This window comes from Homarus americanus, unplaced genomic scaffold (assembly GCF_018991925.1).
Source record: "Homarus americanus isolate GMGI-L3 unplaced genomic scaffold, GMGI_Hamer_2.0 scaffold74, whole genome shotgun sequence".
In the NCBI taxonomy this organism is placed as follows: Eukaryota; Metazoa; Arthropoda; class Malacostraca; order Decapoda; family Nephropidae; genus Homarus; species Homarus americanus.
Genome location: NW_024716951.1, coordinates 5,809,176 through 5,832,107, shown reverse-complemented (window position 1 = coordinate 5,832,107; position 22,932 = coordinate 5,809,176). Strand labels below are relative to the sequence as shown.

The window sequence follows — 22,932 nt, the reverse complement described above, 5'->3', positions numbered from 1 at the left end:
CAATTTGTTTTATGCGAGGTTTGGTGTGTCTTGAATCTAAATCCCCCTGTAAATTTTATCATATATATCCCTAAGTGTAAACCCAAGGGTAAACCACAAAAAAATAGCTGATTCTTTTAAATTGTTAACAAAACTAAATAAAACAGGATTATCCTCCAATTTATTATAACTGATAGAAAGTGAAATAAGGATAATTAATATAAAATAAATAAGTTATGTCTTTATGAGGCAGTTTTAATATAATAAAAAAGGGCGGTGGTGTGGGTGGGAGCCTCACTTTGTTTTTGTTTTGATCCTGTAATACAAGTGAGCCTCCATCTGCGCACTCCCTTCATTACACTATTGAAGATTAACTGTTAGCTAAGAGCCAAGTCTAGTAAATCCAAGTTCCCTATCGTTTAGAGAGATAAATTACAAAAAAATTATTGCAGATAGTGTTGCTCGGGGTGCTTATTTTGTGGAAGGTAATACTCATTGACCCTGCTCGTCCGCCTCTAGGATCAGGAAGGGAGGGAGCAGTTTGATCGCTATTATTTTCCAAGTAGCAGTTACCGAATTGACGCTATCTGAGTGCCCTCCCCGCCGGGATGGAGGGTGTTGAGGGCACTCCACTTGTGCTGGATGCTTTGGAAGAATCTAAAACTCTGCTGGTGTACTGTGGAAGTGGTGAAGAGGAAGACGTATCTCCGACGGAGGCGCAGCAGAGGCTCCAACTCTCGGCCACATTCGACCTGAAGCCTCCCATAACACAGGAGAACCAGTAAGCATTAGGCGTCTACGAGAAAGTACTTATATCTATGTATGAACGGTTTGCTAATTTATGGTGCTTTTTTAAATTAAATTCTCCTAGAATGTTGCATGAAACGATGAAATCAAGGTGTAGTGTGGCCAGCTAGTTGGATTTTCTGTTATCGTAGAGAACTTCTAATCTGTTGGACATTTTTATATGATTCTGGAGAACGTTTAATGGAAGATATTGGTGAATTATATTACTGAAGTCTGTATGTGGTGAATTATATTCAATAATTAGTATTTTCCATAAAATCAACAATGGCCACTCCTTTAACCTAGAGGTTGGAGAAGCTATATAATTATCTTATCACTTCAAGCCACCATAATCTTACACACAACTCCTTAAGAAGGCTGCCACAAGAGAAGACCCTACAGGCTCTCCTATCTCTATATACTGTACCTCCTTTGGACCTCTGTTTCCTTCCTCCCTTCCCTGTTTTCTCCTAAACTTATTGTTCTCCACTTATGCCAGCCATATATATATATATATTCTTTTTCATTTACAGCCTAATCAAACTCCTTCAGCATGTGATGTGCTCGTATTTAACCTCATCTTCCACCAGGTTTTACAGCCCTTTTTTGTCTCTGATTTTTTCTTTGGGTTGTAAATATCACCTTCTCAGTTTAAATTTTGCAAACTCCACTTAGTAAGGGTGTTGGTGGTACAGCAGTAATACATGTATCTCTCATCATTGTATCTTGGATTCAAGACCTGGCTAGGGACAGACATGAGAAGAGTGTTTTCCAGTATGGACCTCCCAAACATCACAGGTTTCCTCTGGGTACCCTGGGTTCCTTCTCTACTTACACTGGACATTAAAGGTCCAAATAAAGTAACAAAGAACAGACAATTCATCCGAATGGTGAGTTAGCTGATAAGTAGGGAAATGATAAATTTAAATGAATTAAAGTTAGCTAATCTTCTTATTATTTAGGGACTTTATTTTAGGCTTTTGAACCATGACGTGAAGCTTCACCAAAGTTTGAGTGGCTCTGAAGATTGGGCGTCCTAGTGGCCCTACTGTATATAAGCTGATGGTTAGACATCATAATGCTAACCTAACCCCCCAGGTAGCATATGGATGTTTAATCATCAGGTGATATAAGATGTGGTGCCTAATCTTCTGCGGGTCCCTTTGAGTCAACAATTATATGTGATTGACTGTACAACTCTGGATGAACTTGATGAGAAAGAGCTGCTTACAGCAGAAACATTACCTTATCTTGACCCTATGTATAATGTACAGGTACGGCTGGCAACAGGTAAGCTCTGCTAGGATGTGATTTAGCAATAAGGATCTCATAGGTAGCTAACTCATTTCTTCTCAGTCATAAAAGTGGGGCTTCATACTTTATTCCTCCAGGATTCAGGTTATACAGTTAAAGTATTAGGTATGTAACAAACTGACCAAAAGCTCTTCCAGAGAATTTGCTGTTATGATTGTGAATATATTTTGTAGTTTATTATGAGGACAATGTGTTCATATTTGTATGTTTCTTTTGTTTATTTCTAGTTGATTAGTTTGTTTGCATCCTGGTCTGGTACTTAACATTTTTGGGATGTGCTTGATCAGCTTTAATTTGATTGAGTAAAAATTCAGATTGCCTGACGATTTACCCCCAACTTTCTTCATATGAAGGTTAACCACCTTAATGCTAACTTCACTTAACCTAACCTAACCCCCTGGGTAGCATAAGGGTGGATAATCTTCAGAAATAAGCTAGAGGCCTCATTCTTCAAGTGATCTAAAACCTCATACATGCATGCATGTATGAATATTTACCTGGGATTACACTTAAAGTATTAGAAACACTTGTTTCTAGTGTGAGTCTCATTCTTGCTTATTGTACTAATTTTTGCATTTTCTGAATCTTTACTTAGTCTTCACATTTTGTATGTTACACTATTTTTTTTTCTGCATATGTTTAAACAGCTCTGTCTATTTATCATAGAGAGGAAGCTCTGTGGCTTGTGGGAAACACAATACAACTGGGGCTTCACGACGGTAACAACGGCAGTGATCAAACAGTGGTGCTTGAAGGGTCGGAGGTGGTGGGTGATGGAACCATATTAGAGGGTGAGACGCTTCTGCTCCTAAACGATGATGTTCGCCTCCTACCCATCACCCAGGATGTCTCCACTACTGATGAGGTTCTGGTTTGTGAACATACTTATGTACAGAAGTTCTTTTCATGAGAAATTGACAAGAGTAAATTAGGTCTTAAAGTACTGTACATGTAAATAGGCAGAGTGGATCCTTGATAGAGAATGAGACCTGGTTTCTTAAGGACTATGAGGGCATATCCTAGATTAGTTAAGAGGGGATGTTTCCAAATCAACACCTAGACACACCCCTTTGTTTCCATACCACCCCCTCTCCATCTACTGTTTCACCAACTGGCATGGAAATATTTTACGACAATTTAATGGAAGTACAAGTCTAAATCCAGAAGTTGCTCAAGCATAGTGTGCCTGTATAGTGGTAGTGTGTGGCCATTAGTCTAGTGTGTGGGTTCACTGTTTTTCCATGGTTCTTACTTGCTTTTGTCACATTTTGACTTATTATCTTAAGTTTATGCTGTTACAGCATAATATAGCATTATGATAATAGCTTCTAAAAGTGTAACTGGATATGATAAAGATTCTGTAAAGGGATGCAATCATTAAATGTCTTGGGTGGTGTCAATAGAAATCCCAAGCCTCAACAAATACACACATTCTGCTGTTGGCCAATCATGACAGGGGAGGGCCCATCACCACACAGTACCTTAAACTAACTGAGGTACTTCCTGTTGGTTTAGTTAGTTTTTAGTTTCAGTAAGATCGCTGAGCCGAGTATTTTATTTATAATGAAAGAATTGTAAATTTAATGCTGAATGTTTTACAAATTGCTGAAATCCTAGTTTCAATAATTTTGAGTCTGTTAATGTGAAATTTTAATGTTTGTACAGTACAGTATATTATAAAAAGGAAATATCAGATTAAACTCCCATTGTTTATGATGAAACAAAGACTTAAATGAATACAGTACAGTAACCTACATCTGTATAACCCACACTGTCTCTCCACACTCCCGGCAGGTCATAACACTTATTAATTGAATGTGTCTTAAAACTCCCTTGTATCTGTATTTCCATGTTCATTTCTTATATTTCCAGAACTGGGGACAATCTTTTGAAAACTTTTGTTCTCATCAGAATTTTTGTCTAAATTAGAGGTTGGCACTTTATGAAATCATTCTCTGTAGAGGTTACTGTACTGTGTCTTCTATGAAGGTTTACTGTACAGGGGGTCCCCGACTTACGAACACCCGCCGATTTGAACGGAGTTAAACTTGAAATTTACAGTACAGGTTATTTTATTTACCTGGTGACTTATTTTTTTTACTTAAATTTACAGTACTGTATTTTTTCATTTTATTTCATCATTTGTCTTAAATTAAGTGATTTTAGATGTACAGTATATAAGGGCTTAGGCTATGATATAGTGGTATTTTAAACATTGTTCTGTAAGTACGGTATGCATATAGCAGGTGTTCCAACTTATGTACAAATCCAACTTAAGAATGCCTTCAGGAACGGAACCTGTTCGTAACCCGGGGACTCCCTGTATTATGTTTAATCTTTTTTTTTTTTTTTTTTTAGCTTTTGTCATTAAATGACCTCACAAACTTGATAAAAATATTTGCTGTTAGTTTTTATAATGTGAGAAGTACTGTAGAATGAAGTAATGGAACTCTATTTCTAAGTTATTTTTTCAGCTAAAAGTCAATACTACAAGCAAACAAATAAGAGGAAGAACTGCATGGCCTAAGAAATACCAGCCTAAGATGCCAAACAGAACAAGTCATTACAGTGAAGAATCCCCAAAACTGAGTAAGCTGAACTTGCCCATACAGACCGTGCCCAAGACGTACTCTCGTGCCAGCGCTACGACCACGCCATCGTCACCATCCCTCTCTGTTTCCAGCTCATCTTCCTTACCCTTAACCTTAGAGGCCAGACAGTTATCGTCAGTGGCAGAGTCGAACACAGTCTTAAAACACACTTCTAAATGCACTGGTAGTAGTTTATCTCTGCCTATCAAAACAGAAGAAATAACTATCAAAGTCGAAGAGATAGAAAATGTTCCTTCTCTTCCAACGCACCAAGAGAAAGGATCAAGACCTTCAGGAGTCAAATTCAAATTAGCTGCGTGCTCCAAGTCTTCGCTCGATGAAGATGAACTGAGTGAGGAGCCATTCTTAGGACCTTCAATGCGATGGCCAACTCAGCCCAAAAGTTACCGTGGGGCAAAGCCAAGAGATGGAGGGATACTCAGAAAGAACGTGAGAAAGGTGAGAGTATTGTTACATCTTTGTTATTGTCACAGGAGCAGGGTATATGATCACAGGAGCAGGGTATATGGTCACAGGAGTAGGGTATATGATCACAGGAGCAGGGTATATGATCACAGGAGTAGGGTATATGATCACAGGAGCAGGGTATATGATCACAGGAGTAGGGTATATGATCACAGGAGCAGGGTATATGGTCACAGGAGCAGGGTATATGGTCACAGGAGCAGGGTATATGATCACAGGAGTAGGGTATATGGTCACAGGAGTAGGGTATATGGTCACAGGAGTAGGGTATATGGTCACAGGAGAGGTATGGTCACCACAGGTATATGGTCACAGGGCAGATATATGATCACAGGAGCAGGGTATATGATGGGGAGAAATTATATGGTCACAGGAGCAGGGTATATGGTCTGGGGAGTATATGATCACAGGAGTAGGGGAGCATATATAGAAAGGGTATATGATCACAGGAGCAGGGTATATGGTCACAGGAGTAGGGTATATGGTCACAGGAGCAGGGTATATGGTCACAGGAGCAGGGTATATGATCACAGGAGCAGGGTATATGATCACAGGAGCAGGGTATATGGTCACAGGAGCAGGGTATATGGTCACAGGAGTAGGGTATATGATCACAGGAGTAGGGTATATGGTCACAGGAGCAGGGTATATGATCACAGGAGCAGGGTATATGGTCACAGGAGCAGGGTATATGATCACAGGAGCAAATGTGACTGAAACTGTGATCAGTGAAAGGAACCAGAGTTTATATGTTGCGATATGTATTTGTTAGTGAAATTAGCAAGCACTCCCATGAATTGCACACCCTTCAAGTGTGAACTAGTGAATTACTGTAATACATTATTTTGGAAAGTTAATAAAAAAATATCTGCCCCGAGGTTAACAGTTATGTTAAAAAAAAGACGATACATTTCATCAACATGTTCTTATCTAACTACAGTATGGACAACTAGGATTTATTAATCTTGTGTGTAAATAGCTTAGTGTTAAGATTACCTAGTACTGTATAGTAATTGTAGGACGTATGTAAAGTTAGGTTTGTAGATTAATATTTATATTCTTTGTTTAGGTACCACAGAGAGTAGACACAGATGGAGAGACGAGTGGTGTGGGGTCGTCAGTGGATGAGCCGATCGAGTCATCTACAGAATCTGCTTCAGAGGCACCAGTTTTGACCCCATCTTTCATACAGCCTCGACCATCTTCCTCAAGGGGTCCATCTACTTCTCCAACTGCTGTTAAGGTACAGTAATTGGTTTATTCTGTATTAAAGTTTTTAGATCACATGAAGATTATCCCCTCTAGCATATTTCACCTTAAGATTAACTATCCTAATGTAAACCTAACCGTACCAAATATAACTTAACCTTCCAAGTGACTCACAGGTGAATTACAGATGTATATACAGTCAACCCTCGCTTTACGCGGTCCCACATTCCGCGTTTCCACGTTTACGCGGTACCCTGCCGAAACAGGAATGCTCACATTCCGCGGTGCGTGTACCCCTTTACGCGGAGAGCGGCTGGCGAGCCGCGCCATTTTTGGATTCAAACCTCCCGCCATCTGCCATGTTGTGTAAGCTGCGCGAGCATGGTGCGCACAAGGTCGCCCAGTCATCAAAACATTACCGAGTTCTTCACCCGCCACCCACCACAGCCGTCCCAAGTCAGTGATAGTAATAATTATAGTGAAGATATGGACTTATATGGACTTTGAGGGGTTTGACAAAAAGGCCCTGCAAGCCTCTATGGTGGATAGTGATACAATTGATACAAGTGATACAGGTGAGGGCCAATAATCTGCCCTCTGCCTCGGAACCAACCGCCCATCCCCGTGTGCCCAGCCATCTTTTCTACTAATGTAAGTGTTAGAAAACCTAATATTATTGATATTTCTCTTAATTATTAATTGTTTGTGCATACCATCATCAAGTTAAGATAATATTTTTACTACAACATAGTTGTGTGTCGTCAAAAAGTGGAGTTTGGGGGTCGGCCCGGACTCTACTTCAATTAATCCCATATGTTATGTTATTCACTTTACGCGTTCCTTACTTTCCGCGGCACCCTGTGGGTTACATTAACCGCGTAAAGTGAGGGTTGACTGTATTAATACCAAATGATTCCTGATGTACAGTAGAGGGTGTTGCCTCAGAAGGGTGCTCTTGTATTCTGGTGTTTTGTTTCATGAATTTTGCTGGCTGAAGTTGATATTAATGTGTAGTTATTACCTCATTGGATTAATGAACTTACTGTGTGCGTAATTACAGAAACGGAGAGGAGGTTGGCCAAAAGGACGAAAACGGAAACCAGAGCTTCCGGGAGCCAAGCCACCAAAAGCTCCTCTGACAGCATATGTTCTCTTCCTGAATGAGAGGCGCAAATACTATAAAGAAACTCGTCCTGAATTGAGCTTTGGAGCTGTAAGTAGACAATAATGAATGATAAGAAGCACCCTATTGTTAGCTGGGGACAGAACTCTGATAAATTGTACGAGAACTCAGTAGTGATAGGCAAACATAATCATCCTTCATTTGTGTGGTTTTGTGTTCATTAATGTGAGATAAGATATTAATCTTTAGGAATGATAATTGTAAGGAATGGACATTACCTGATCATTTTAGTTTTGCAAATGACCAAGTTAATGTCAAGTTTTTATTGCCAGGTCACAAAGTTGCTGGGAGCCGAGTGGTCAGCAATGACTGCCGAGCAGAAGGCTGCATTTGTCACGCGGTCTGAGCAAGACAAGAGGCGGTATAGAAATGAATTACAAGCTTACAGACAGTCACATGATTATCAGCTGCTGTTGAGGAAGAAAAGAATTAAAAGTAAGAGTACGGTAGTTGAAATAAATAAATAGAATGTTGCTGTTTAGCTTCTCAATAGACATCAATGTTGTATTATGTTAATGTTATTGTTAAGCTGCTCACCTAAACTCATAATTCATGCATATTGTTCATAGCTCACACTTGTTTTTGACTTGCTCATACTCTTTCTAGCATATTTGCAGAAGATTTGTCAACTTCACATCCTTTACTTTTTTACTATTGTTAAAGAGTTTAATTTGGCTTCTCTGTTATGAAAATAATCCAGCTTATGTAGAGTAAAGGAAAGTAAGATAATCAAGGCAGGTGCACCAAGAACTTCAGCTGCTGTATAGTATAGAAGTAATCATATCATACTGAGAGTCTAGATAACTACTACCGTACCTATTTAACTTGTTCAAGATGAGCCACATGTATGAAGGTAAAAAAATACATATAATTCTTTGCAGATGTCATCAGAAGAGGTGGCACGACAACAGAAGAGTCATCAGACTTCACAGATGAAATTGATGTAAGTGATACTGTAGATGATGACATTACCAGGTACATAATTATACTGTATACCTGTTACACTTTCTGTAATTATCGTCCATCATCTTTTGAATGTTAACGTTCACAATTGGAGGGCATAGAATTCACCTATACAGTTTTTATTTTCAAGGCCTAAACTGGAGCATAACTTCACATGTGAGCACACAAAAGAGTCAGTGCTATATATGTAATGCTTTATCAGGGGTGTTTATCACCATCTATCTTGTAGTGTCCATCAAATAAAATCACAGGGAATAAATTGTATACTAGTACCCAATTTCTGATACATATTGTAAATTTCTTGATTCAATTTTATTTCCTCCGTGATCCTTTTTCAGGCTTTCATTAGACAGACAGGCTTGGATTGGGTTTTGATTTTCTTATTTCCTGTAGGACGACGACAGTGAGGAACTTTACTGCCGTATCTGTGATCAGTTGTTTACTTCTCTTCACAACAAGCGAGAACATCTGTATGGCAAACAACATCTGCAGGTAAATTTATTCTTAGATGTGAAAATTTGTTCATTATCATTTTGAATACAGTACTTATTATATAATTTATTATTGAGTTGGGTTGTTGTAGATGGTGATTGTTGATTAAGAGTGCCTTTTATGTTTGTGTTTTTTATAGCTTGATTAAGACTTATTTATACACATGAAGGGATGTGTTGTAGAGGGGAGAACAGATACATATGTACTAACAGATGCACAGAAACTTCAAATACAGTATAACTCGCATATTATCACTTCCATAAGTATCAGGAGAATAAAAAGAGGAAAAAGTAGATTATCATAACTGGGTCTTTATATTACAGGCCATTACAGGAGAATATCAGCGTGAAAGACTAGCAGAAGAGGAACGTCAGATGGCAGCTGCTGTAGTGTCTGGCAGGGGAGGAGACTGTCTCAACTGTGGGTCTTTTGTTAGTTCCCAGATGCAGTGTTCTCGGGCAGGTGAGATTTGGGTGTTGGCTGTTAATGGCGTCATCTGCATACACGATATTCATTATTCAAATTCCATTTTTCTTTACTAAGAAATTACTTGACTCCTAAGATCACTTTATGTCCACTTCTAGAACTACTTTAATTATATTTGTTTATCTAAAATTAAACAGTAATAGTGTGGATTACAAACTTGGTTTTGATTGTGGATTGGGTGTTAATGTTGCTGCAACCTTTTATTCTTGAAATGACATGGAGGAATCACACTCCTGGTTTAATAATAATATTAATTGTATATTTTGAGCTTGGACCACTTTTTTGTTTCAGTGGATATAACAATAAACCCAAATTTAACCCAATTAAATTTGTCTTTGAACTAAAAAAGTTAGCTAGTGGACTTAGGTAATGTCCTAGCCTCAACTTTTATATATTGTACAGTACTTATCCTTTGTGAGGGGTTCAGACACGATCATTCCACAGTGCATACAAACTTTAAGGGTATACTTTATATGTGTACCTGTATGTTGATAACCGTATATTTCATGTGCAGGGTTGAGTCTTTTGCCACCGGGAGTCTGCCCTACGTGTTGTTCAGGGGGACCAGTTTTACCTCATGCTAAGCAGTCTCCACGACCACATGATGAAGAAGATGACCATGATGGAGATGAAGAAGATGAGGAAGAGGAGGAGGAGGAAGAGGAAGATGATCAGGATGCTGATGAGGAAGGGGAGGTAACAGAAGAGGAAGGAGTAACTAGTGGCATGAGCAGCATGGCAGATGCCCTAGAAGGCGTCATGGCAAAAATGCTAGGTAAGGACAGTAACAACTATGCTTACAGGGTGGTTGGAGGCAAGAGCAGACACAGACTGTTACTCTGTCCATCCCACCCTTCCATTTCCTTCTTGATCTTCCCCAGAGTTTTCCAAGGTGGGTATATGGGGTTGACCTTTACTACCCTAAATTTCGACCAAGGAAAAATAGAAGCTTATTTTGTTAGGAGTTAACCCCTAGGCTTCAGGACGATCACGTCATATGACGTTCACCTGTAGAGCTCGGATCACATCATATGACGTTTTGATCTTTCGCGGGCCTATTTGAATAATAAGGGTGAGCCTGGCTACATTATGTTGCCAAGTGGGTATTTATCTTTCACCCAATCACACATGAGAGCCTCCCAGTCTCTTTTCATTAGCTTTTAAACTTTTGTGATGTAAGAATCTTGCCATTGGACTTGACTCACTTCACCAAGTGTTTCTACCCCAACCCCAAGCTCATATCTAGTATCTTGATTAATTACTGGTGCAGTAATAATTATTGTTAACAGTGTAAATAGTAATAACGTAAAACAAGTGTCCTGTACTTCATACTGCCTACAAATTAGTGTTGTTTACTTCGTACTATTGCATCACACGTACGCGACTTCACAAATATTCTCGATTCTTCCTAACCCCAGTGTTACCAACCTGTGGTAAGGACATGTATTTATTTGCTGTTTATATCATGCATGGCCAATTTGTAAGACTAAACTTGCTTTTTAATAGTTTTTTAAATGTTCCTGAATTTACCCACGAGAGAGGGGGGTGCTAACCATAGCCCGAAGCCCAGGGGTTAAAGCTAACCCATGCAGGAGTGGAAAATGATAATGGTGAGGGTAAGGATATGTTAGGAGAGGTTTTTTTTATAAGGAAGTAAATATACTGATGAAAGATATCCAAGATAAAGATGAGAAAATTAAATTATTTTAGAGATATGAAGGGAGATGGATGAGACAAGAGAACTATTAAAGAGAGGAGTTAAGACCATGTCTACTCCATGCATGTGGGAGTACAGGAGGGATTATAGAAAGATTATTTTGTGTCATGGCTAGTCTTTCCCTATTGCTATTTTCAGCTTTCATCTCTCCTCTGACAATCACATTAATATACTCTTACCATTATCTTTCTAAAAGGTTATCCCACACAAGCATTGAAAATGGCTGTAAAATGATGATGGGTGATGATAATGATGAGTTATCTTTCTTTTATTGATATCAAGGTTTACTTCGTATTGGCAATCAAGAGTGTGAGAACTTTGTGTTAAACCTTTTTTACTTCCTTGTTATAAAGTCACCAGCTTCTACTTAGAACTTTGATAAAATGGGAACCTTGATGCTGCAGTATTTTCTTTTGCTATATCATGTATCTAGCTGAAGTTTATTATCGTGACAGAACGAGAGCAAGAAATCAAGGCCTTAAAGCAGAGTAGTGAAGATGCCCGTGGCCACAACTTGCAACTTGCCACAACCCTCTTACAGTTACGTGAGCAAGAACAACAACTAGACAGGGACCATGAGTCACTTCAGAAAGAAAATGATCAGTTAAAATCAGAGGCAGATTCTCTTTGGATGTTGCCAGCTCTATTTGGAGTGACACCCCTAGAGATGGTCAACATCACGCTACGCCATGACCAACAACAAGAGGCTACGGTGGCATTGCTCGATGATACGTAAAAAAGTTCCTTTAGTCTATAGTGTGGTGTTGTATGTTGGATATTATTATTATTTCATAACATTTATGTGTTAAGTTTATAACAAATTCAGAGAGTGGTGGTTTAACATGTTAAACTCCGTGTGATAAGCCATACTTCATGTTCTGCTGAGGAAAGAGGAGTTTCGTGTTTGAATTTTTGACATTTGAATGTGTTTTGATGAAAATATGCAATTTATTATCTGTTGACTACATATTTTAAATTGTTGAAGATTAATGTTCTTGTGATAATGACTGCAAACAATTTCATAATATCTCATCATTAAGAGATTGTTGACAAACAACCATAAATATATAAAGTTGTTTTACTATACAGATGCAGTACAGTGGACCTTACTTGGGAGTTAGGTGTTTATAATATGCATAGATTATCTAAAAGAAGATAGGTCAATAGCAATCCCCAACAGACATTGTAATTTGTGATAGAACACAGCATTTGAAGGTTGATATTATATTGCTTGTTCATATAGCATTCTCTAACCAGGTTAAGACAAATGTTGTGCGTGAGTTTGTGTGTTAGAGGAAAGTCATTGTGTATTTCAAGGTTGTTACAAAGGAGAGATTAGTCATTGTTAATCATAGTCCCATCTCTTGAGGTATTGTGGGCCTTGCCTTACTATGTATATACCCTTGTACTGTACACAGTAAAATTTCAACACGGAATTTTAAGATTGAGAACAAAAATACTCTTCCATATTTTTTATCATATTTCATATTATGCTTTCACTTAGGAAGTAGCTAAACGTTGTAAGATATTGAGTGATGCATAAGAAAATATTCAACAAATTTATTTTTATCTATAGTTTAACTTGTAATAAGAAGGGCAGTAGTATGCAACATCTTGTGGTAGTGATACATAACAAAATGATGGCACCACACCATGTTTCCCCCAGAGCACCACACCATGTTTCCTTCAGGTAACCACACACCATGTTTCCCACAGGACACCACACACCATGTTTCCCCAGGTTACCACACACCATGTTTTCTCCAGGTCACTAGATCACATTATTGTATCCCGGTTCTTGCCACAATATAACTTACGTATGGAAAAATGCAAGGTTGCATTCTGAGACCTGTAAACCCATGACACTAGTAATTAAACATATGCTCATGAGATCACTGGCCATGGTCGACTCCTTAATTTTTTCTCCTAACAGGATGTATGTACAGTAGTTATATAGATTTTCAGTATAAATTTTATGTTTATTTCTGGATGTTATATTTGTGTTTTGACTTATGTCAACCTGTTAGTCATATTCTGACATCTTCAATGACAGGAAATACTGTAGATATTGTAAGGAACCTTTGTTGATCTACACTCAGGCCAACCAGTGATGAGATGAGGTATTCTCTAGACCAGGGGTTCCCAAGCATTTTCCAGTGCGACCTCGTTTAGTACTGTTGCCTATCCAGTGCGACCCCAAGTCATTACATACAGTATGCCGTATATATAAAGATCCTAAGAGTAAGTATGGACATATTGATATTCGTATTTAACTGTAAAAACAAGTAAGGAAAATGTATTACAAATTGAAAAGTTTAAAAGTAAACACTGGCAGAAACAGACTACAACTCTGTTGTGTTTATTATGTGACATTATATGATCATTTAATGTTCTATACTTGGGGATATAATTACAAGGTTAAGCAACACAACATACAATTTTCTCAGTTACGTCTCTGTCATACTGTACGTATTTTGAATGTGACTTAGTGTGCATCATCATAAAATTAATTTTAATTACAAGTTACATCAGTCATAATTCATATGTAATGTGTGTGCATTATCATTTTATAAATTTTCTGTTAACTGGGGTTATAATTGTGGGATTAAACAACATTGCAGACAATTCTCTAAGTTTAAGTTTGATATATGGTTACGGGGATAATTTTTCATAAACAGCATTGATGAGAAAGCTGCTTCACAGACTTCCAAATTATATCAAACCTTAATTGGTCAATTTTTAACCGCTGAATGCCAATTTGATAACTAACCCAAAACATTGATATGTCATCATAGATGGCAACACTCACCCTTGCCTCGTTGTCAGCCTGTAATTCTGCTATTTCGAGGACAAAAGAGCCACACTGTTTTACATCTGTCTTGAACAGAAACTGAACAAAATCCAAAGAATCAGTTAGCAACTCAAGGAATCTATCATTGAAATTTGCTGCCATTTTTTGTCTGCATCCATGGGAAGTACAGAGTGCATTGAGCTGAGAGCAATTCAAAGGTAGGAGTGTGAATTTTCTGTTGCATAACGTGTTATCAGTGTTTGCCTTCCCTGGACTGACCTAACTTAACACAAGAAGAGTAACTGCATTATTCCCTTGACCATAATTTATGGTCCCGACTTAACGAGACAGCACCTGTCGGCCACATCCTTCAGACCTTGACACCTGGACTATGAGCTTTATGGGACCCATCGACCCCATGACCTATATGCGACCCCTTATGATGCATCTTGCGATGGGGTTGCGGCCCCGTGTTTGGGAACCACTGCTCTACTGTAGACCCACCATGGGCATCACCTGTACCTGTTTTTGGCTCTTGACTACCATGTACACATTTTTTCAGCCATATTTAGTAATCTTCATGTTCAAACACAATACAAGACAATATACTTTAGGGGGCAGGGAAAACACACTTTTATTTGAGTTGCAGGCTGCACTTTTCAGGCATCGTTTGTATGGCTGTAACAAACACCTGTGCAAAATTTCATGCCATTTCATGCATACTTACCCTGCCGCATCGCGAACGACTTTTTGTCAACTTTTAGTGTATACCAAAAATTAGGTGTCATTTAATGTTTTCCAGGATAATGATAAATTTTACATGGGTGACATCGATTTAATTCACATGTTATTTTACAGGTACACCGTATAGAAAATCATTACAAGTTCATATTGAAATTCTTTTTTGTGCGGAACCTTGGCATCATTTTCCTAGACAATAATCTTTGCCTAATATATCCATCTCTCGATTCGTATCCCGTCACTTCAGTGCAAGCTTCAGTCATCACTTTTATGCCTCTCTCGACCGCCTGAGTGCTGTTTGGCCACTTGGGCACCACTAATGGTGTCTCAAGAATGTCATTAACCTGTAGATTTGACAGAGAAGCACTGTAAGGAGGCTCAGTCTTGAGTTCATTCATCCAGTTAATCATGGAATGATAGTTTTTTGCTTGCCACTTTAGTTTCGGAGTCACCACCTTTCTCATGTTGACTACAGGAGGCACATCCTCATTCCCATCTCCATCTTTACCCTCCTCATCAGTATAGTTTAACAAATTCTCGTCAACAGCAGCATCAGAATCTTCCTCCTCTTCTTCAGATCTGCCAGTGCATTCTTCCTTTTGCTGATTCTCCTCTCTAATTTTTCTTATCATTGAGACAGCTTTTTCTCTAACAGTCATGTCCTCATCTGCACACATACCAAGAAGAAGTTGATCTGTGTGGGCGAAGTATGCATTTCTCTGGACAGCCTTCTTCACTATCGTCTCCTCCTCACTATTCAGGTGTTTCATATATAGCAGGGACTGGAATACGTTCCTTGAGCCGTGTGTTACGTAAGGGTGTATCTTGATGTAAAACCACATTGGAGCACTGAACTTTATTATTGTAATGACAATTCTTTTCAACTCATGGCTGGGTCTTGATGTTGCTACATACAGCCTGAGGATTCTACTCCATAAGGTGTTCCACCTTGACACACAGGGAGGACCTGGCTCAATAGCAGCCAAGTCATCTTCAACAACACCTGTGATAACTCCTTTACAAATCCTATACAGGTATTTCTGATCCCAGGACAGATCTTTCTCCACTTCATCATTAAACACAGGGAAATCAGGGAAACTGACTGGCTGGAAGGCGACAACTGGAAGCTCAGACAAAGACTCCTTGATCTGCTTTCCAATGGGACCACGCCAATGCTCAGGACCACTTGGTTTACCATCATAGTGATAAAAAACTGCGCGGAAAGGCAGCTCATTTCCGTGAAGCTGACATATGAAATAATGGAGCGGGTGACCAAGTAACATTTCAAGATGATGAATGACTCCATTTTCTGATCCTACATTTACATTGGTTCCATCACAACCAACACACACAATGGGCTGCTGGGTTAGATTTTTCTCCACCAGAAACTCGTGAATAGTTTTGGCAATCTGCTTTCCGTGTCCAGTCTTGGGAGTCACATGTGTGAGATATTCATTGCCAGGCTCAACCATGATGACATAATGATCTTTCACCATTATCCTCGAACTCCATTTCTCGGTCTTCTCATTCTTTATCATCACACGAGTGGCGGTCTTCTTACCATCAAAATAGAGTGACGTCAAATTATCTAAACTAGTCATCTCAATTTCTTGCCTCTTAAATCGGTATTTTTGTCTCGCATCCCGCAGCTTATGTGGTCCAATAACCTGACTCTTGTCATCCTTTGTGATAATGCCATAGTCAGTTAAGGTGGCAGTAGCAATGGCAGCTCCAGCATAATCACTAATCAAGTATCGGTCACAAGCGGCAGCCAGTGTAGGGAGTCTTGTCCGGTTCTGTGAACTGGTGTCTGTCAGAGCCCTTGGATCAGGGACAAAATGAGGCTGATAATCAATATAGACATAGCACCATACTCATCTGCAACAAGACAACTTAAATGAAATAAGAGATAGAAAAAAAAGTTGATAAACACTGAACAGAACATTGCACCGCCACAGCGGCTGTTTGGCTAGTACTGTAGGTAAATTTAAAAATTTCAGTAGAAAATGCGGCAGACTAAACCTCGACACATCAGCTTCAAATTTGGCATGGAGTCTTAGATATGTATAAGGAACAATGCCTGAAGAGTGCAGCTTTGAGCAAAATTTCACTGCCCCCTAATATACTTAATACAGTACAGTGAGTTCTGCTATAACGCGTGTTTTGACAACGCGAATTGGCTCTAACGCTATTTATAAATAGAGGAACGATATTTGTAAAATGCGAATACATGTTTGCTGTAACTCAATTTTTGCTTACTATTTCTTCAATTTTGTGGTATTAACTGTGAATATGGTAAAGAAGAATATCTCCAAGAAGCGTTCTGGTGATCGCATTCCCGGTGATGATCGTAAAAGAAAGGCTATAACACTTGAAGAGAAGTTCGATGTTATCAACCTCAAAATCACCCTTCTCCCCCATCAAGTTATATTCATATTTTTTGAAGGTAAAGTGTTACATTTACTGTATGGTTTCATTATTAGATATGAATGTAACATTTATTTAGACTGTGCTATCCTTTGTATTAGGCTAACTACTAATTTTTTTTTCGATTTCGAGTAATCTGCACCTAACCCTATTTTCTCCATAAGCCCTGTTATTTCTATTACGCGAATTTCTATAACACGATGTTTTACAAGAACACAACTATCGCGTTATAGCAGAACTGACTGTATTCAAATTAAAAAGGCAGAACAATATTATTTCAGCCGCTATACTAATTATATGGAATAGGAAATTGTTAAGAATGATTTTTTGTTGTGATATTGAATACAGTACATAAACCTTACTTCCCTATAAGAATGAGGTGAACAATTTATGTTTCACACACAATTCAGTAAAAAATTTTGTTTGTACTGTGCTGTACTTGTACCGTACTTGTTTCATATTAAATTTCAATGCATTTCTCTTCAGTTTATTTAAATTAAAAGGAAACTTCTGTTGTTAGTGTACCTGAAATTTGAGATAGGGAGCTGGGATCTCAGTCAAATTGTTGTTAGCTCCCTGAGTGGCTGTGCTTGGAATGCCACTAATTGTGATGGTTCAAACACTTGCAACACACAAAATTTTCCCAAATAGTTTGCTGCAGATATTATGTACACTAGATATGTGAGTTTATGGTGTGGTGCTCTGAGAGGCAGATGTACCGTAAATTTTTTTCATAAGTGCCGTGGCACTGTGAGCCGGATACAGTGTGCTGAAGCATACAGCAGCTGTTGAGAACTATGCTTTTGAGTATACTGTTGTATAATGGAAAATTGTAAAGCATCATATGACTGTGTAAAAATGCCAAGTAACTTACCTCATTCGTATAAAACCTTGCAAAAAGTAAGAGTGAATAACATGTTTAGAGTAAGATTGTCCAAAGATGTTCAGTAACTTGCATGTTTAGGATAAAATTTTCTACTTGCTGCTCTCCTTGAAAGACGAATACAGTATCTCTATTACTACAGTAACAAGAAAAGGGTACTGAAAACTGTTTAAGATGTGGTTATAATTCAGCACATACAGAAAAATACTGTTAAGTTTAATATTTTTAGGAAACCTCAAAGGAATGCAAAAAAACATTTGCCAAAGACTTATATTGTTGTTTTGGTTATCTTGGGTATAAGTTAGTGCAGTATACATTGGTTTTTGTTATGAGAATAGAGCATATACTCTAAAACATGAGGGTTCTTTAAGCAAATGAATTAACTAGTAAAGAAAAGGATAAAAATGAAGTTTGTAAAAAAAAAATAGTAAGCGAATTGTAGAAGAATTAAAAAAAATTCACAACAGAAAAATGAGTTGTTATTCTGACTTGTGAATAGAAATATAAAACTGGGAGATGAAGACTGAGTTTCTTTAGTTTTATCATGATAGTGGTAACTTAGGTCGGTAGACCTATTGCTTTAAGAAAATTTTATACTTTTCTTTTAAAGTTACTAGAAATACTGTACATGTTTCAAGGTGATCAAGCTGCAAAGGGTTTTGACACTTGCTAATTTAGGTTTGATTTCTTCAAAGTATTGATATGATATTATATTATTGTACTTGTTGGACTTGTAATTTTGCTGCACAGTATTATGAAAATGATCATGTCTAGCCTCACCCTTGAGTGTACAGATACAGGACTAAACATTACTATGACTTAGACAATACTATGTTGTGAATTTCCACAATGATTTCTGTCCTGTCCATGTTGTTCATAGGTTTCTCCTTAGGTAAAAACAGCCCTAGAGTAAAGTTTCAGCATCTTGATAACTGTGCAGCCTCAATAGGTAGGTTACACAGGTAAATTAACTGGATTCTCTTTTTCAAAGAAACAAAAATTCATTTAACATTGCAGCAACATCTTAGAATACCAGTTTTTCTGTGATAATGCCTACTTGCAGTGCAGCTGACAGTTGTTCAGGAATTTTGTGTACATAAACAACATGTAGGATTTTGTTTCTTATTTGTACAGGTATTTGGTGATCTTGTACAAGTTAGATTTGCATACTGGTATTGTGATTGTATTATAATACTTCTTGTATGTATTCATAATTCAGTGATAGGTCTTTCTAGTGTAATCCAATTTCCTTTTAAAGCTGTTCATTCATTTTGGTAGATATATTCCAGGTATGTGTTTAACCTGGTATAAATGTTGATTTCCATATTATGGTGTTGTATCTCCTGTTGCATACATTTACATATTTGTTTCATATTTAGTGGTGTTAAAACTTTATGCATCACAGATGGCTTAACTCTTACGCCCCGGGTGACGTCCTAAGAAGAGTCGACTAGTGCTCCCAGGGTGACGTACTAAGACTCGCGCCATTTCCCGCTTGTGCACCAGTGTTTAAATGCCCAGCTCGGGTTATCAGGTTCCAGTGTGACTATTTGCCTGTCACGCCACACGCTCGGCCACAGGGAAGCTTCCTGAATGTAATTACCTAATTTTGTTTCTTTCATTTCCAGTGTTTGTCCATTTTATCATTTTGTATCAAAGTAATATTGCTAAAAGTAGTGTAGTATTACTGGAAAATAATGCTATGATTATGTTATAAATGTATTTATTTATGGAATTATTATTATTTTATTCATTAGTTGCCCTACCAAACACAAAAGACAGCCTGGCGACCAACTGCATGTGTGTTGCAAGCACTTTTTATGAAAAATAATGCAAATAAAATATTCTAAGTGAATTATTTACAGCAAATAAGTACAGTATTATGATCAGTAAATATATGCATTATTGGCCATCTCGGACACAAAGGCAAGCTAAAAATAGCTGGTAAGTGCGTAGGTGACCACGAGCTCAGCTGTCAAAACAACACTGTCCCATTATATCCCTCCCCTCTCCCTCCCTCAGCACTGCCAGGGAAGTATCTGGAGGGTCATTACCGTATATAGTTTTTCTTACTTATTTTTTATTGTTTTATCGTTTAAAAAGGTTAACAATTATTTTTGGACGAGTTATGATTTTTCTTGATTTACCCCCGCGTGGGGGTACTGCCTGTGGCACCCTAACCCGGGGCTTAAGGGTTAAGTTTGAATCAGGAACTTTTTAATTATTATTGACAAATCTACAGTTTTCAACTGCAGGAAACACCATGGTAAAAATGGCTTGCACTAATCATTTGATTAGTCCAAATCACTTCCCATCACAACTGTCATCCAAAAGGAAGAACTGGCTGTAACAGTTACCATTCAATGCAGAAATGTTTTTGAGTTGTGGTGCTACATCAGTTGTACAGTACAGTACACCGAACACATTTTGTCTGTCCATTGTTCTTCAGCCACATTGGAAATCCAGAACTCATCCATTCAGTTTAAGCTGACTCACAATAATGTAAAGATTCTAAGTCACAATACTGTACTTTCTTTGCTGTGGGTAAAAGTACAGTAAGTGCTTCATCTACATTGCCTTTTTTTTTTTTTGCTCATGTATTATTACGTGCATTTATTTTATGATAAAGCCGTTTACTCTTTTGTCTGATCCTAGCACTAATTTTAACTCTGTTAATAACTCAGTTACAGTTTGCTGGTGCATCAATTTTAGCAGTGATGAACTCTCTGCCATGGATTGAGGGGGTAACCTGGTTACAGGTCATTTAGTTTGGTGTTCTCAATTACTGACCTAGAGGACATGGCACAAGTGGAGGGATATCTGATTGGAAATATTAGTCAGGAGTTCTGTTTCAGATTGAACTGAAGTTCATCTTCAGGGATATTTACCTGCATGTTATATCTTCTGATAGGAATTTTATATGCTTTCTTGTGCTCTGTGCAAGAACCATTCTGGGGGTATATTGGCCAGCATTTTTGGATTGGTTATTCAATTGAGCCTAGTTGGATTATGAGGGTTTTCAATATTTTACTTTACCAGTTTGGCTCAGTGTAATTTGCCATGGGTTTGAGTGGGTGGTTTTTGTTTGGTATTTGTAATGCCCATGGACCCTCAAATCTGAACAACCCCTCAGCCACTGTGTTGGACCTGCCACGAATGGTAATTGTTGTAGCCAGTTCTTCTCTTTGTGTAGAGAAGGGATTTAGATTAATTGACTGATAAGCTTGAACCGAACTTCCTTAAGTGTTTCTTGGTACAGTACTGTGGGCTTGATGGGTATAATTCACAAGTCATTTGGTTTGGACCTGCCAATAAAAAAGGATTTCCAGGATCAGTCTGCCATTTATAACCTTCCCACTTTGTCGTGTTTAGATTGTTGGCAAGACGATGTAGAAGTATCAAGAATTTAATCTTTCCTCCTTGGTTTCCTGGTACAGTATAATTAATTGCAAAATGGTTGAAGATGGAAAATACCTGTTGTGGAAATGTTATAATTTTGAGAGAGCTTCACAGTTTGAAGGGGGTGACAGTACTGTATGTTCTCAGGTGAAATCCCAATATAGAAACAGCACCCCTTGTACAATAATGTTTTAGGAGACTATAAAGGATGCAAAATATGGCAACTATATTTAAGTTTACCCCAGCCTAACTATTTGCTCATGCAAGTTACAATATTCGTGTTGTCACAGTAACTAGAGATTATTGTTTAAATAATTGCTCTCTAAATATCCTCATTACTCAGTGTTATAGGGATTGACTTTTGCTTATTCGAGACATGTATCACCATGTCAGATTTTAATTTTCTTTATCACTGTACAAGTTTGTAAGACCTCAATCCTTAATAAAAAGGATTAACTTAATCTTTGACCATGACTTATGTATGGTAACATCTGATAAAGGTAATTAACTTAATTTGGGGCCATGACTTGCAGGTAGTAACTCTTTAATGAAAAATAATTGCTTATTATGGGGATTTGACAGAGTGGTTAGAGAAACTGCACACTGTATACAATAAAGCTCTTGTAAACCTTCCTGGCTACAAGATCAAACTTGTACAGTATCTCAAAGAAAATGCAGAGAATTACTAGTTCAGTTCTGGTGCTCTGTCAAGTGCTGTGCTAATAACTAAGCAGAAGTAGAGGCCAAAGTTACATACTGTACCTTAACAAAACAGCTCTTTGATTGTTAAACATGATGAACAGGAAATCCTTAAAAAGTGATTGCACCCCCTTACAGTATAGGAAAAGGAAGACAATAGGTCATAATATGAATTGTCATCAGCCGTATTTTGGAAGGGAACCATTAAATCTTTTTAGTGTCATCCACAAATTGTTTGTTAAAGAAAAAAATAGTACAGTGTATGTGACTAATAAACATATCTAAGTCAAGACCGTTGAACTACAGATAGTCACAAGCAGACCCGTCCTTTAGGGGGGGCGAACAGGGGCAACTGCCCGGGGCCCCGCGGGGCCCAGCGCTAGACCCAGTGACCTCGGACACATTACCTGTTGACTGGTTAATCTGACCTGACGGCTTACGCCACCATCGCAACCGTGACCTTACCATCCATAGCGACAGTCCCATGGGGGTTGGTGGGGGTGGGTTCCTCTGACCACATAATCTGGGGCCCCGCAGTGGCTGAGTTGCCCCGGGCCCCGCACCCTCCTAGGGACGGCCCTGGTCACAAGTGACAACATTAAGTTAGATAGTTATTTGAATGTAGTCTTTAGTAACTGATCTTAAGTTTGCTAGGTAGTTTGATATATTGTAGTCACCAGTAATTTCTTAGTTAGGTAGATGAATAGTCAACAATTTGTCTTTAGTTTGCTTGTTGGTAGTTGAACAAAGTCTTCACTGATTTAAGTTGGTTAGGCAGATGCATAC

The 22,932-nt window shown here is 38.2% G+C and overlaps 1 protein-coding gene across 2 annotated transcripts; it reads left to right on the top strand.

Annotated features, from left to right (window-relative positions):
- The first annotated feature begins 329 nt into the window (after positions 1-329).
- On the top strand, positions 330-13,115 carry LOC121858724. Of its 2 annotated transcripts, none has more exons than XM_042355345.1 (11): positions 330-760; positions 2,746-2,944; positions 4,554-5,129; positions 6,226-6,399; positions 7,426-7,578; positions 7,821-7,983; positions 8,430-8,491; positions 8,905-9,003; positions 9,327-9,465; positions 10,004-10,264; positions 11,662-13,115. In XM_042355345.1, exons 1-11 carry the CDS (start codon positions 588-590, stop codon positions 11,940-11,942), a joined length of 2,280 nt encoding a protein of 759 aa, XP_042211279.1. In that variant the 5' UTR covers positions 330-587; the 3' UTR covers positions 11,943-13,115. The 2 variants fall into 2 exon arrangements, with proteins under 2 accessions (XP_042211279.1, XP_042211278.1); XM_042355344.1 differs by having other exon boundaries at positions 2,746-2,950.
- Positions 13,116-22,932: the final 9,817 nt, after the last annotated feature.

Coding starts and splice junctions, on each gene's coding strand:
- LOC121858724 (XM_042355344.1), top strand. CDS start 588: ATGGAGGGTGTTGAGGGCACTCCACTTGTGCTGGATGCTTTGGAAGAA. Junction 5,130..6,225: donor TCAGAAAGAACGTGAGAAAG/GTGAGAGTATTG, acceptor TTCTTTGTTTAG/GTACCACAGAGAGTAGACAC. Junction 6,400..7,425: donor CTTCTCCAACTGCTGTTAAG/GTACAGTAATTG, acceptor GCGTAATTACAG/AAACGGAGAGGAGGTTGGCC.